The sequence below is a fragment of the Schistocerca serialis genome, chromosome 2, assembly GCF_023864345.2.
Source record: "Schistocerca serialis cubense isolate TAMUIC-IGC-003099 chromosome 2, iqSchSeri2.2, whole genome shotgun sequence".
Taxonomy (NCBI): Eukaryota; Metazoa; Arthropoda; class Insecta; order Orthoptera; family Acrididae; genus Schistocerca; species Schistocerca serialis.
The window spans coordinates 630384005-630400684 of NC_064639.1; the positions used below are offsets into that span (position 1 = coordinate 630384005).

General features: G+C 42.1%; 1 protein-coding gene across 8 annotated transcripts in view; it reads right to left on the bottom strand.

The window, feature by feature from the left end:
- The window catches only part of LOC126457690 (uncharacterized), a 358927-nt gene that overhangs the window by 85735 nt on the left and 256512 nt on the right, over positions 1-16680 (bottom strand). Inside the window, exon 1 of one of the 8 annotated variants that reach the window (XR_007585503.1) lies at positions 13782-13893. The exons of 6 other annotated variants lie outside the window; for them this stretch is intronic. Coding sequence is in view for 1 of the 2 variants with exons in the window: in XM_050094212.1 (XP_049950169.1) it covers positions 5999-6060 (62 nt within the window). In the remaining variant the exon portion in view is untranslated. Of the gene's footprint in view, positions 1-5733; positions 6061-13781; positions 13894-16680 lie in introns of those variants that run through there. One more of the 8 variants, XM_050094212.1, reaches the window with a different exon arrangement.

Consider the following 16680-nt stretch of genomic DNA (forward strand, 5'->3'; position numbering starts at 1 on the left):
ACGAGAAAATGCCCTGGGATTCGGAGACTCAGACTCGATGATGTTCAAGTTGAGTTTGCTCCAAACGTTCATTTTCAGTTAAAGCATCAAACAGTATCCAGTTGACTCCAATTGTGGTATGTTATCTTTTTCTATCAGTCTTTATTTAAACATTAAGACATACCATAAACTTCTTACATATTAAACATATCTTTCTTTCACTCTGTCCATGAGTTAATTAAAAACAGTTAAAAATAATAGTGCAGACAATGACATCGTCGGTATCCAATGAGATACAAAAGACGCAATACGTAGGGGACACTTAATTTCACATTACGTTACACATTACAATTCCATTCTAGACATCCAACGTCCAAGCTTATCTTCCCAGTGCTGGTACGTAAACACACGAACAAATTTCACTTTCGGAAAGGCGTTCAACTACCTTGGATTTGCAAATTTCGCAACTAACTGTATCATACGTTGATGGAACCTACACAATACGTCTGCATCAACTTTTGTCAAGTTTCCCTCCCCCCTCCACTCACACACCAAATTAGGCTCCAGTGGATTAATGTCGGGAGATTGTAGAGTCGAGAACATCGAAAATCCATGACCGATTCATTTGCTTGGAGATGCTTCTGTTCCAAAGTGTGGCAGTGTACCATCGTTCCGAAACCTAAAGTGTTACTGAATACCAAGAGAAACTTTTCAAACGCATCATATAATGTATTGCAAAGGAACGAAAGTTGCAAGGGCATTAGTCTGCTGCATCACGTAACTAATTAGAAGGCACTGAACAGATTTTCGGAGAAAAGAAATTTGTGACCCGAACCTGACTAGATAAAGGGATCAGTTAAATCGACACTTTCTGAGACATAAAGAGGATTGGATAATTCCTACAAAGAGTAACGTAAACAACAACAACAACTCCCACTGAGCAACACTCTTGTTTTGTAGCCGTTTGCGATATCAGTAATTGTTATTACGTAGTCTTGTTGGCTAACGTTCTTAATCAATACACAGGTCGACAAATAAATGCCACCATGCGAATCTTTAACCAGATTCCAATCAAAAATTTATCTCTCTAAACAATATTGAGTGCTTTAGAAAACACATAACGTGTAAATACGAGGAGATATCAACAATGTCACATTTTTGTAGGGCATTGGAATGTAAAGAGGACTGTGTCATCCCACATAACCGTGCCGGGTCTAGCAGGTCACTGAGTGGTCCGATGAAACATCAAACCTACACGCCCATAGAGCCGTTGATCAAATCCTCGTCAGGTTTCTTTTACATTTTTTGGATTCCCCTTCCCTAGCTCTCGTAGTTTGTAAGTTGTGCATCATTTCAACACAGGACAATGACCTATAAAATGATAGTGGCCTATGGCGTGATAGTGGGAACCATTGACCTGGGTGTATGTGTCTACTGACTGCAGAGTGGACAACCATGGCTATTCCTGTCAAGTTTATGTAGGACAGCTTCCCGATGAAACGCACAAAAGATAAATATCTTAATATGTTTTTGATGCTGAGTGTATCCGATCAAAAGGCTGGTGTTGCACGAGAATATGCTACATAGTGCCACAGAAGACGCCATGTTGATGAGAGTGGTTATCGTCACCTGAAGCACAGCCTTCTGGGAAACGGGTAAACTTCGTATACAAGTAACACACAGTGGTCGTCCAAGGACAAAACCTACTCCTACAGATAACGCAATCTTTGAATTCATGCTACTACATCACCAACAGCAGTTCCAGATACGTGAAAAATTGGTTTTTGAAGTGATGCACAATGACCTGTTTCTGTATCACAGCGAACTAATTCAGCACCAGTGGACAGAAGACCGAAATGAAAGATTATAGTTATTTGAATGGATTCAGCACCAAGTGAAATATATTGGCCATTTTAAAAGTAACGTGGGATGGACTGACGAATATAGCTTCACCCGTGAATTTATTTTCAACTCACAACATTCATTACTTATTGGAACACAACGTCCATGTGAACATGACACTTCACAACCCCCCAGTAGCGCTCAGGGGTTGTAATAAGTCGGAACGACAGAGAGGTATGGTTCGGTAAAGAGGGGTGGCTTACGCGTAAGAATGCAGAAAAAAACCGGCAAGTGTTTCGTGGACTTTAATGCAGAGAAGTTAAACAGCAGCCCTCCAACTGATTGCAGTGATGGCGCCACGTGGCGTCCATCCATGGATCAGCGCCAATACAAGCGGTGGAACCTGCTGCATCGGCGTCCAACCACCCAGCGTTGCATAAGTAGCACTCCTACTCTCATGACGGCTAAGGTGTCGCCGCGGTAAATCAACTTGCGTGTATGTGCATAGGTAGCCTGGGACGTGGCTGTCTGCTCCCTCAAGCACAGATTGTTAACCCCCCGTACAGCGCCCAAGGGGAAATAACTAGCCGCCATCGTTGTAGTAAGCCTTAGCAGCCAGGGCATATTCGTGAGAGACCGCAGATTGCTATTCATCCGGGAGGTCGCTAGTTGGGGCCTCCGACCCGCCCCAGCGAATAGCAGCTTGCAGTCGGCCGGACGACGTCACCCACAGAGCTGAGGCTAGCGGCCATCTCGCTCCTCGCGTCGGTGCAGCTCCAAGGTGCGGCCCCTGCCCGCCACAGATAATGCGCGTCTGTGCAGCAGAGGTTGGCAGTAGTTTCAGCGGGTCGGTTGTCCGTCGAAAGTCATCCCACAATGTCGTCCAGGTTCGCGTGCAATTTAAACAATCGTTATTCACTCGGATTATAAACATGGACATAGTGGCGGTACAACTACCCCCCATTTGAGCCTGCGGGCTACACCCCTGACGTATTTCCTCTGGAGGAGACAAGTGGAGTGCTCTTTGATTTTTACAACTTCAGGTTCCCTCAGCCCTCTTTGGTCCCTACACACAGTTCATCTGCAATGTATCGGTTCATCACAGCAGGTCAGTTACCTATGCTGCCCTGACTTCATGACACTTGTATACAGTGCCCGCCGTGCCTTGCATTCCCTCCCAAGTGCTACGTCGTATACATGCATCCTAGAGCAGCTTGCTAAATATCAACGTCACCCGCGAAAGCCATCCGATATGACACTCGGTTCCTTAACTACTACCTTCCAACCATTGCTGCATGCAATTTAGAAAAGTTATCCCCAAACCACGCATGCACATGGCTCGTGTTCGTGACGCAGCAACATAAATCTAGAGGCTAGAATGGTCAGAGAAGTGCTGTTGATTCCTTACCTATTACTGGACAATTTGCATGTGCCTTGCATCGTTAGTTCCTTTACAATAAATTCCACGATGCATTTTAAAGGTTTCTCTTTGTGTTCAGTTACGCATTAGCTTTCGGAACGAAGATACGCTGCCACACTTTGGAATACAAGCACTTCCAGGGAAATGAATCGGTCACGGATTTTCGATGTTCTGGACTCCACAATCTCCGGACATTAATCCACTGGAGTCTGATTTGGTGTATGAGTGTGTGACTGGAGGGGGGAGGTAAACTTAACAAAAGTTGATGCAGACGTGTTGTGAAGGGTCCAGCAACGTATGATCCCGCTAGATGCGAAGTCTTTGCAAATACAAGGTAGTTGAATACCTTTCCCAAAAATGAAATTTGTTTGTGTGTCTACGTTCCAGCACTGTGAAGACACGCCTGGGCGATGGATGTCTAGAATGGAATTATAATGTGTAACACAATGTGCAATTTAGTGTCCCCTACGTATTCCTGTTTTTGGACCTCATTGGACCCACGATGTTATTGTGTGCACTATTATTTTCAAATATTTTTAATTATCTCATGGACAGAGCAAAGCAGACGTTTTAAATGTAAGAGGTTAGGTTAGGTTAGTGTTGTTTAACGTCCCGTCGACAACGAGGTCATTAGAGACGGAGCGTGAGCTCGGGTTAGGGAAGGATGGGGAAGGACATCGGCCGTGCCCTTTGTAAGGAACCATCCCGGCCTTTGCCTGAAACGATTTAGGGAAATCACGTAAAACCTAAATCAGGATGGCTGGAGACGGGATTGAAACGTCGTCCTGCCGAATGCGAGTCCAGTGTGCTAACCACTGCGCCACCTCGCTAGGTATATATGTAAGAAGTGTATGTTATGTCTAAGTAAAGACAGAAAGATAAACACAACAACCCCAATTGGAGCTGTCAACTGGATACTGTTTGATGATTTAACACAAAAAGAACGTTTGGCGCAAACTGAACTTGAATATCACAGAGTCTGAGCCCCGATTCTCACGGCATTTTCTCGTCTCACTGAGCTAATGGGAGAGCTCCACCTCAGCGCAGAGTGCTACTTGTTCTTAGCCTCGCTGCAGTAACAGCATTACTAGAGCCTCATTTTCTGAATAGCATTTCTGTTAACCAGTGAGTCGCCCAAGGTTAAGTAGATGCACTTTTGTATTGAACTGGGTTGAGCAATGAAATGCCGACCGTGGCGTACAGCAATTTTTCGTCATTGTGTTTGCTGTTGGCTACTGATACCAAGCAAATTATGTTTTTAGTGGCCATTTGGGATTTAATTTTAATTTTAGTACTGAACAGAATAAATGATAATGTAGGGTTTCCTTAATTTAACTGATAACTATTTCCTTACCTGCCTAGATATATCTTTCTTTTTATTGATATAACACTATTTTGTAGCATTCCTTTTGCATCATGTTTTTTTTCTTGGATATCTGATGTTATCCAAGAAAAAAAGAAAGCAAATATTGATAAGACGAAATGTGTGCCTCTGAGTTTTTCATCGTGTTAACAATGCAGGTTACCCTATTACGCGTCATGCATATTACTCGATCGACTTTCACAATTCCATAACTCAGCTGCAACCCTCTGCCGATCGAGGGCTACGTACTGTATCGTGTGACACAGCTCGCGAAACAGCTTGTTGTTTTCCTTCACGAAACTGGAAAGACGAATCGAAGAGTTCTTGCACAGATGGAGCTACCTTTCCTTCATCATGACAACTATAGAGCATGCACAAGCGCAGCGACATGTGTAACAACCCGACACCTTGTACACGAGGCTACAGGGCATCTTCCATACACCCCGTCTAGGCCTCATCTGCCCGTCATCTGGTTCCAAATCTCGAAGAAAACTTTTATAGGGTTTCACTTTGGCAGTGATGAAACGGTGCAAGTAGAAGTAATGTAGTGGCCCCTTCAACTAAGTCAAACATATTACAGCGACGGTAACAAGAAACTGTTCTCTCGTTTGGAAAAACGTTGTCGCACGACGAATAAGGGTATAGAATGTTAATAAAGTTTATTTTATTTAAAAAGCTTTATAAGTTTTCACATATAAGACTTCGGAGTCATTAGTTTTGAGCACGCACTTGTGCTTAAGCTACAATCGAGAAGATCTAGTAATCGAGGCGGTACACGGTCACTTTCACTACATCGATAATTTGAACCCGCATCTTGGCGCGATATTTCAAGGTTTTCTTTGCATAATAGCTTGCAATAAGTCCATGTAGAACCGTGAGATATGACACTATTTCCTCTAAATTACAAATGTTTCACGTATTTTCCGGGCCATGTAAGTCTATGCTGTGGCCGCCGGTGTCCTCGTGGCAGTGTGTTAAGTTTGGAACTGGATATTGGGATTATAGAAGGTCAGAGTGAATAATGGATGAAATGCATTGATGTTATTAATAATAAGCCTTTGTTTTTCAGTATTTACGTGAACCTGTAGATAGAGAAATATCTTGTGCTTTTTAAATATAACAGTTGACGTTATGAAACTACATTTATATTGCGTCAGCATACAACTATTAACGAAACAACACAAAGATGAAAAGAATACAAATGCGATGTTTTAATAATAATCTTTACAGCAATGAAATATACAGCATGTCGTAAAGTAATCAGAAAGTTCTGACGCTCTTGCAGTTTCTTGGCTCTTCTGTAAACAGCAGATGTCTTCAGTGAGCAGGCCAGCCATTTTTGTCTTCACTCCCTCGCAGACGATTCAAGCTGAGCCAACGGACTTGCAATACTCCTAGTCCCTGGGACAATCTGACAGGTATGGTTTGCACTGACTCTTTGGTTTCACCACGTAAACTGCAAGGAATAGAAATATGTTTTAATAGAGGTAGGAAGTATAAAAATAACATACCAGTTTAAATTTACTAGTGATAAAACAACTGAAACTCTTCGCCTTTTACAAACAGCATGAATCTCATTTCTAGCATTGTGACAACATTATGTTATGGTCGTGCATCAGAGATAATGTGGGGTTCCGCCAGTATTTATTTCCGTCCTACATTTTACGAAGACATGCTTAATAGGCGGGGAATTTTATTATAAGTGCCGTAATTATGCCGCAACCGTCGTAACTGCTGCCAAGTGTGCTGTGTCACTGGGCTCCTATCATTATTGGTACTATAGCAGACCGTTGGAAGATTGAAAACGCGAGTAAACCTAACTTATAGCGTATTTCGAAAGTTGAGGATGTCACTAGAACCAAGTTCCTCTAGGGGGGTAACCTCCGGGCGTGTGAAGCATTCAGTAAGCAACACATGTATCCTGTGACGTGCCAGATGACGATAACCTCAGGGACCTCGGTTTCGTTTGGTGGGATCTCATCTGGCGATCCCAGAGTTTGTGATTTGGGAATGGTCAGAACTGCCCGTCTCCACTAACCGTAAAATTAGTCTTCTTAACAGCGATGACAGCTACTGCAACAAAATTTACACTCTTGTCAGTTTGTTTAACAAGAATGTTATGTAAGTACTTATGCTTATCATAAAGAAAGGACTGAATTAATGAATTCTATATGATACTAAACAGAAACTTTAAGGAAAGAATTCAAGAAATTATTATTTACGAAGTTAAAATCCAGACTATAAACTGACCAAAGATAAGATTTATCCTAGGAGAAAGCTGTAGCCACATCAAGCTGTCAGTTAGGTGTGTAAACAATGTAATTCGGCAATGGAAATGTTAATTTCACTTCTCTCTTGAACTGTTGCAATAGTAGTATGCATGTTTACGGTTGGAAGTATTAGTCAGACGTCGGACTGAAGTAAAATCATGTTTACCGTTTGGGCAGATAACGGGATAGTTGATTGCTGATTTGTGATGGGACTTAGCCTCAATGATACTTAATAGTCACGAACATCAAAGGACACAGAATGAGACTGATACCGACATAAACTCAATTATTCGACTTGAGTAGGCAACAGACAAAACGCAATCACGGAAAACTTAGAATTGAGCCGTGTTGTCAGAAGCTATCGTCAAAGTCAGAATTGCCGATGCTAACAGACCCAGTTCTCTGAATGAATAATCGGTGAGTGTGTTCAGTGTAGGGACAGATGATTATGAAGAACAATATATTTTAATCCAACATTAATTCTTCGAGTAGCGTACATCATTTAATGGATATTTGAAGTGTGTTTTTGGAAATGACTGATACTTCGGATATCATAAAAGTGAGAAGTGATTTAGTGGCATTTTAACTGTAAACAGCAATAAGTTTACACGGAAGCACGACTCATTCTTAATATTGCTCAACGGTATGTTATCTCTATAATTACATCGTGTATGGGCGCTGATGACCACGCTGTTTAGCGCCCGGAATCCTCAAACCACACACCCATCGTGTAGTTGTTGAATACGTGACGTAGCGTCGCCTTCTCGACGGAATGACAATTAACAACGCAATTTCCTCGCAAAAATCATGATGTGACATCGGCTTCGGTGATGGATTGGTGATTCATGGGATTATATTTTCATCGTTTGAATACCCATTCTCAAACGGGGCATAGCTACTACAGTTAGCACGTTCGCGTGAACTGGAAGTCTGTCGCGAATACCCAAAGGACCATGTCGTGATCGAGCTACACCGTCCCACGTCATCTCGACTGGGAAAACCATCACCATCGAGCCGAGACAAAGCGAGACGTCACAGAGTACAGTTCATTCGCTGTGAACTAACGAAAGAGATTTTGAATTCAAAACACTTACTGAGAATACATTCTCGATGACAAAGTACTATGTATTTGGAAAAAATTATTTGTAGTGAATTTCGTCTTTGTACGAAACCTCTGAAGTGTCAAACCTTGCTGCTCAAGATGTATGTCCGAATATTGCCTGTTATGTTTGATAGTATCACGGCCGCTGTAAGACCTAGTCACCAATCGAATATCACTTATTTCTTACAAACCATTCATGTAATTTTTTTTTTTTTGGGGGGGGGGGGGAGGGGCATTTCGTGTTCCATTGTTGTATTTAATCGCGAATGGTACTTGTTCCATGCCCTCAATACGTTGCAACTGTCTGTCCAGTGTTCTATGTGTTTAGCTGTGAGTGCTTTACGATGGAGGTTACTGAGATCAATAAGAAAATGAACTTGTGTTATTTGCATCTTACTGAAGATTAATCCCTCTTGGAGGTAAAGCATCATCGGCTAGGATCTTGCTTATGAACATAAATTTCTCCTATCAGTCGAGAGTTCTCATATTGTTGTCCGCATACTACTGATCAAATATTTTTACTCGCATTGCATCTCGCTAAAATGGTAGTAGTTTTTCCCTCAGCTACGTAGCTGCAGAACGTTAAGGGGACGCTGGCGCATGACACCCAGATTCGTGACATCAATAGACATATCATAAAGGATAGATTCTTCTACTCTGAAGGAATAGTGTCAACCGTAATGGAGAATGGTGACCACCTAGGGGAATGGTAGCTACTTTCAGCAAAGGTAGTCAGTTAGCAGTAAGTGATTGACGAAAAACAAGAGACAGGGAAGAGTTAAACTTTTTTGTAAAATCATGCGTCAGACGACAGTTAATGACGAGATGAGTGTGAACAAATACATGTGTGGGGTGAGATGTTATGAGGAAAATTAAATGACGAGACAGTACAGAGGGAAATTTAATGAAAAACTTGTTACAATTTTTGGAAAAATTGGTTACTAAACACGTGAGTGCTTAATGAGTATTATTAACAATTGACAGTTGAAATACAGAGGTGTTTGTTTCTTTGCTTCTCTCTCTCTTTGTATGTGTGTGTGTGTGTGTGTGTGTGTGTGTGTGTGTGTGTGTGTGTGTGTGTGTGTGTGTTTGTTGTGTGTGTGTGTGTGTGTGTGTGTGTGTGTGTGTGTGTGCGTGTGTGTGTGTGTTCGTTTTGATGTTCAATCATATTTGGTTTAAAGTAATTATGTGTGTCGAAAATAAGCCCATGTGTTTGTCACGGTATATGTCCATTCTCTTCCTTTGGTCCAAGTGAAAACCCGATTCCTTTCACCGTCAGGGGGTTCACGAGGTGGGTGCTAGCCAAGATCGCCAGTCATCAGTTGCTGTAACTTCAGTGTGTGCTTAAACCAGTATTACTGGGCTACCAGTGAGGCATATTGTATGACACACAAGTCGGCGGGGTAAGCTCAACCATAATTTTAAACAAAATAAGGGAAAACATGTCAATTCTTACACGATGCTAATAGATGAGTGCTGAAGTGAAGCAGTCGACCTCTGGAAAACTAGCAGTACGCCAGTTCTACAGCAGCAAATCGGGATTGTCTCTTGGTGCATTTTATCGAACCAGCGGTTCCCATGATAATAAAACTGTCTTCGTTTCTGAAAATAGCAGTTTTCTCTGCTTTTTGTGTATGCGGGAAGGGAAAAAAATACTCAAACGAAAGAGCGGAGGCAGACAGTTCTCCCGTTTAAGCATCTCTGAGAGAATAAAGCAGGAAACATTAGACAATTTTTGTAGTAATATAAGATTCGTTTGATAACGAGTCAGTGTTCTATATATCTAAAGGTCTTAATAGCTCTGATGGTACACTTAAATGCGTTAAACGAGTATGAAATACACTCTTTACGTCTACATGAAAATAACACACCAAGTATGAAACATATGAAGAAGTATGAAAAATTGAGTACGTCGAATACAAGTCGACCTGCACTAAACTAAATACATGATTCATGTTAAAATGTGGTGGCATGGTGTAATATAACGAACATACACAGAGAAAAATTGCAGAAAGAATGACTATAAGGCGGGACATAAGTTCCTGGAGTTGAAGAGAAAACAGCCTGAGACCGCACTAATTAATGCGTCGCTGCGTGTTTTTTGATAGTCAGTTCTCCAGTAGATGTTGCGCCAATAGAAGGCCTCACATACCCTCCTAGCTGCTAAATTGACAGCCATTCTCTTAAAAGCCACCTCCGTTTTCGTAGTACTCAGTCACTAAAAAGACGTCGTCTCCTTAAAGCCACAAAGACATGGTTTTGAAGGCTACTAACAGCGCATTTGGGCTCTTTAAAACAGATGTCATCACTTCGCCTGAAGGTGATGGAGACTCATCCCATCGAAACGTTGCTATGGGACGACGAAGCTACTCGGCTGACAACTCGTGAAGACTTCATATATAGATGTCATCACACTCCTCATCCTATCAATTTATGCACCGACTGGTATTCAGGGAGACCAGCTGTATCATGCTGTTACATGACATGTACTAAACGAAAGTCTTTGGATCTCCGTTAGCCTATTGTTCAATTACACGTGTTCGGAATTATAATGAGTGATTTTTTCCATCGTGTATAAACTCTAGGGATTCATCGAATAGAAGATTAGGGAACAGAAAATTCCAATGAATTTATTTTCGGATATGCATGGTTTCCAAGCTAGAGCCCTTTTATTGAATCGTACACTGTTGCAGAGACTGCGATCTAGTAATAGCTGTACCACGCAGCCACAGTTACCATATGCATGGTTTCCTCCTAAAGGGCGGTACTGTTCTTCATACGTCATGAGATAGCACCCTCTCATGCAACAGCAATTAGTAATTTTGTGTCCGATTCACTTCCACCTTATAGTGGACGTGATACGGCGTTGTACACAATGGTTCCGTATTCGAATCGAGAGCATGCGGACATGGTATTTACTTACGGAGAGGCAAATGGCAACGGGCGGCGGGCAACGACGTTGTATCAGGAGACCTATTCCTGCCGACAACAATCACAGAATTCTGTGTTTGCAAAGGGTGTTTCGCCGTTAGTGTGACACAGATTCGTTTCAGGTAGCAGGAAATCAAGAAGGACGTACCCGAAATTTTCGAACATCAGACTTTTAGGAAAATGTGATTAATACTGTGAAAGGCGACCGCTGTGTCAGTACCAGGCAGTGTCCCCCCCCCCCCCCCCCCCTTCCTCCTCCAGCACTGTAAACGATAAGCCATACGACCTTGTGGAACACTATCCATAACAACTATTACAATCCTGATCACTTACAGCGTGTGCACGGCTTACAAGCTACAAACTTTCCACATCGGTGGCAGTTTACTAACTGGTTCCTTCAGCAGGCCACAACGACTGCGGGATTTGTGTCATCCATCCAATTCATAGATGAGGCCACTTTCACGGCGAGTGGTATCTTCAACTTTCAAAACAATCATCTGTCGGACAGTATACATAACCTTCATGGAATGGTGATAGCGAATCGTCAGCATCGATTCAGCTGGGATGTGTTTGCTGGGATAACTGGCGACCGTATTTTTGGACCAGTCTTCCTTCCATATCACCTAATAGGCCGGAACTCTCGAAGGATCTTGTGGATGACTTTCCACCCGTGCTGGAAGATGAGCCTTTGATGATTCAAAGCGTTATGTGGTTCCCACATGATGGTGTTTCAGCTCACTTAACTGTTAACATCCGGACGCATCTCAGTCGTGTGTTTCCTGGTCGATGGGTCGATCGAGGAGTTCCAGCTGCAGGCCCTGCTCGTTGATTGGATTACAACCTGTGCGATTTCGGGTTATCGGACCATCTCAAAAGTATAATGCATACACAGCCCATTCCATACATGGAGACACTGGACCAGCGTATTCATGCTGCCTTTGACACTGTTCGGATGCGACCTGGCCGATGACAACTTGTGAGACAGAACATGCTACGGCGCGTACATGCATGCGTTGATGGCACATGTAAACAATGTTCAGCACATACTGTAACAGTGGCCGCCTGGTACAGCGCGTATTAGTTCGCATTCTCTGTAACAACGTATAATTGAAAAACGATCATTTGCAAGGAAACAACGGAAAGCACTTCCGGACAAAAGTTCTCTAGACCTTATTTGTTCGTCATCGTCACATAGATCCAACACGTTGGAAAATATCACCCTGTAGAAACACTGAATGAATCCGGTACCGTTATCCATCACTCAGGATGAAGAGTGTGGAGAGTGTAAGATGACCAAATTGTTAATTGTTTTGAGAGAGACCAAAAGTTTGTAGAGGTGAGACCTTTCATTTTCCACAACTCTAGAAGATCCATATTTTGTTAGAGTTTGAAAAATCATTGTCTTGAAATTGCGCCAATGTTACTCTGCACGATCTCTGTGAAGTTATGGACTTCAGCTTTGTGCGAGATGCGAAACAACCTTCTGTTTATTAATCGTCCGCAATAGTATTGCACCTGGGACTGGGGTGTTTCGATCGGTTCAACGTGAGTTTTAATCGTGATATTTTGCTAGGACACGATGAATAATTTCACAGTATAAGTACAGCTCTCCTGAAAGCTTCGATAGAAGGTGCATTATCCTTAACCACTGTTCTTGATGACTGCAATGTATCAGCCTGCTTACAACAGTGGCCACGAATGGCCAAGCTAAAAAATGTCGTGGTTGTATAGTAACAAACTTACTATACATTTAGAATTTCCCGCTTGTTTTCTAGACATTTCCGTCTACAAATTCATTAATTAATTTTCATGTAACCGCTACTCTCGTGGTAACCAACACGAATGCAGGCACAATTTCTAACTCAGTGGAAATCTTAAGTAGTACTACGACAACGCCACTTCCCTATCCTTTTTTCGAGATACTTTGGTGTGGCCTAAGTAACGAGCTTTTACCTGGTTCTTGTTTCAGCCTTTACTGACTCCTAATTGAAATGTGATGTATGCTGCTATTTATAAATGCCTGAAATTTCGGACATTTTTTGCAATGGTTATTCGGTTAATAACTAGTACATTTGTCGTCGTCCATAAGTAACATATTTCGATCTGATATTACATTGTAGATGTGTAATTAACTGAATAAGTGTGTGGCCTAATTTAATGCTAGCATGATGTTTCCGATAAGATGTAATCCAGAACGTTCACTTATCATTGCCCAATTCACCTAGTTCTTCGTCACTACGTCAACGCGTCGCTAAATTTTAAACTTTTCTAAACTTAGAAGCCTATTTCTACTTGTTCCTGAGCGTATTGCGGATATTGTTTATGCACACTAACCCACTTTTCGGCCTTCTACAGAAAACGATGAAAAGTGTACGTTGCCTATCGATTTATAGTGTTTAACTTAGTATATGTGTGTACAACGCTGCCAATACATTCACTGTGAAAATTAACTACACGCTATGGACCGCGGCACTTGTGGCAGCTTACGTCACCTGTTCAAATATCTTTCCGTAAAATTTTGAAATTGTAGCCCATTTCCAACTTGATGTCGTGTTACATGACATAATCCCCGTAAAAGAATTCAAAGGTGTGTAGAAGTTAAAAACATGCAGCAGTTTTACCGGGAAAGAAAGTTAGTGTAAAAGGTAGACTAAATATGCGCAGCCAATTGCTCTGAATGGTTTTGGTGGAGAATCATGAAAAGTTGCAATTTCGTATTTTCGGTGAGGTAAGGGTAGTCACTGATCCTTGATAATTAGGTTTCATTCATGTGTTCACATTAACGGAAGAATCGTTGGCAAAATATAATGCAAAACAGTCTGATGTTATCTTGTCAAAAATGCACAGAAAATAGTGGTATTTGAATTAACTTACCTTTCGGTAGCTGGTTGTAGCAAGAATACAGCTTCAGCGAATTAGCATACAAGTAGAACTTGTTGTCTGCTGCGACACAAATGGTATCGTCGTCATCTTCCGTGTGAGACGACCTCCCCAGAAATCTACTCTCAGCCGTGATATTGCCGATGCTTAGTTCCTCATTTCCGATGCTGGCGGTGGTCGACTCTTCTGGTTGTCCGTGGACCCCCTCCACTGCTAGCAGTGCTGTAAAAATCGATGAACGTAATTACAGATCGCTATTTCGTCTAATGGCTGTTAGTGCAACTCTCCCACTTACGACTTCGACACTACTGTATGCTATATGTGCACCGTCTGCTAGCGTGACAATACTGAGGTATAGTGGAACTCTACTGACCCTTACCACGAACTCTTCCACGTGCTAACATATCTCCACCGTTTGGAAATGATACTGATTTTCTCTCATAGTGTGAGTCTGAGTTTGACAGTCTGTTCGACGTACTGAAACCCATGTGACTACATTCAGTGAAGCTACAGTAAGAGAATACCGGATATTTGTGACATTTATGAAGAATATATGAAGACGTACTGCATCGCGATACGAGAGCATGCGCACTTGGGTGAAAATGCAACAGGTAGGACGGAAATTTCACCACTAATTTGTAATTATTACTAATTATAACTAAATTATAATATCTACTCATGTTTACGTGAATTCTGATACGTTGAACTCTATAGTGAACTGTAATTATTTACGAACTGGGGAATATTTTGTGTTTAACGATGACAGGGGACGTTTTTACTGACTGTCCCAGCTTAATAAATAAATTGGAAATTTCTAACACTAAAATACACAATCACGCAAACTTTATTGCATTTGATAATCTTTGTTACTTCGTTTCATTCTCAAGCAATAATCGTAGGATGACCATGTGAGTTATTTCACTGTCCGAAAAAATATCAGTTTATTGTAAAATTAGCATCTTGACGTTTGCTACATCAATTCTTCAGGACAATAACATTTTTTACCACTTTTAAATACTTATGTTAATGCGGATTGTATTTGCTTACATTCGCTTTACTCGGTGATGCTTCGCTAAAATTTGGGCAAAGATAATTTTTCGCCGTGGTAAGAAAGCAGGCATGTACCGCTCGACCCTACAATATCAGCCCAGTAATCCAAAGAGCGCTCAAATGTGGTAAGTGCCTAACATCATCCCATGGATTATTTGAACTACATAAGAGTAGTACCAATACATCGCAGCATATACCTCAGGCTAATCGTTAGTAACTTCAACCATCATACGATAATTGCGTTTGGCACAGGAGACACGTGGCCTAGGAAAAATCTGGCAGTTGAAATCCGTTCGACGAAAGCAGAATACTCTTGCCACTCCAGCTGGGAGCAACAATGGCGTAAGTGCAGTACTACGATTGCCCCGAGTAATTTATCCCTTGTACTGAGTGTACCCTACTAAAATTACATACTTTCATTGAATAATGCTAAATGCTCTCCTGGCTATAAGCTAAATGCTGTAACTGGAAATCGCTACCCATAAGGTTGGTTATGGAATCCAATCTGTCCGCCTAACACCCCACACGGTAATTGGCTATGATGTATATAACAGAAAGATGGGTCATTTCTTGAACAGTCCGCTCGTCCCAGAAAATAAAAAAAGAAAGAATCAGCAGTGACATAGACGCTACGTTCATGTCGGACAAGTTCTCGCAGTTAATTTCTAGCTCCAATATACAAATGCAGTTGTCTTTCAAGCTCTTGTTGGATTGTTATTATCTCACAATTAAATTGACTATATTAGTACTTTCCTCACTTATGTTTGGAAATGTTTCCCTTTCTAGTAAGGTTCTGCCCCACTAAAAGTTAGCCAGATATTTGACTGAAAAAGCTGGGCTATTCATTGGTTCTGACATCAAACAGCCGGCATATTGTACGATGGAGGCATCAGAGATCTTTCACTATCTACGTTAAGTCCAAGATACTAGTACACACACGGATCCGTCATAGAAATGTGACCACCGCCTTTGTTCGGCATCAATGACGGTAGGGTGCAGCATTAACAATTGAAGCTGTATAAAGCGCGTCAGAGAGCCGCAGGGGACAGTAGAATCGTTGTCATAAAGCGAAAACGAAGCTATTTATCTGACGTCCAAATGGGTATGATTATTGCCTTTCGGACCAAGGGTGGATGCACGCCTCACTTTGTAAACTGTTCACGTGTCGGCCTGCTGAAAGTGTACTGTGCATGGCAAAACTGCATGATCCAAAATCGACGCCATGACCAGTGGGGCAGCTTGGCCCATAGATGACAGTAGTGAAAGACAGCTGCGCAGATGTGTACGGATGAACAGGCATGCAACAGTTGAGGAAAAGACGCCCCAGATGAACCAAGGGGTTAAAAACAGTGTCTGCTCAACAATCGTTAAGCGAAGATTGCTGTTTACCGGCGTCCACAGCAGGTCCCAGATTCGAACGCTCAAGTCGACTGCTGTTCATCGGCGACGAAGCCTTTAATATTTACTCCAGTACCTGAACTGGACCTGTTTTGAGTGGCCGTTTTAGGCGAAAAACGTTTTATGCTCGATCGGTTATAAGGCGGGTGACGTGTACGGTGTGAAGCGTTAAGTCCAAGATACTAGTACATACACGGATCCGTCACAGATTTGTGACCACTGCCTTTGTTCGGCATCAGCACGAGATAACCACTCAATGACGGTAGGGTGCAACATTAACAGTGGAAGCTATATAAAGCGCGTCAGGGAGCCGCGGGGGACAGTAGAATCGTTGTCGTAAAGCAAAAACGAAGCTATTTATCTGACGTCCAAATGGGAATGATTATTGCCTTTCGGACCAAGGGTGGATGCACGCCTCGGTTTGTATACTGTTCACGTGTCGGCC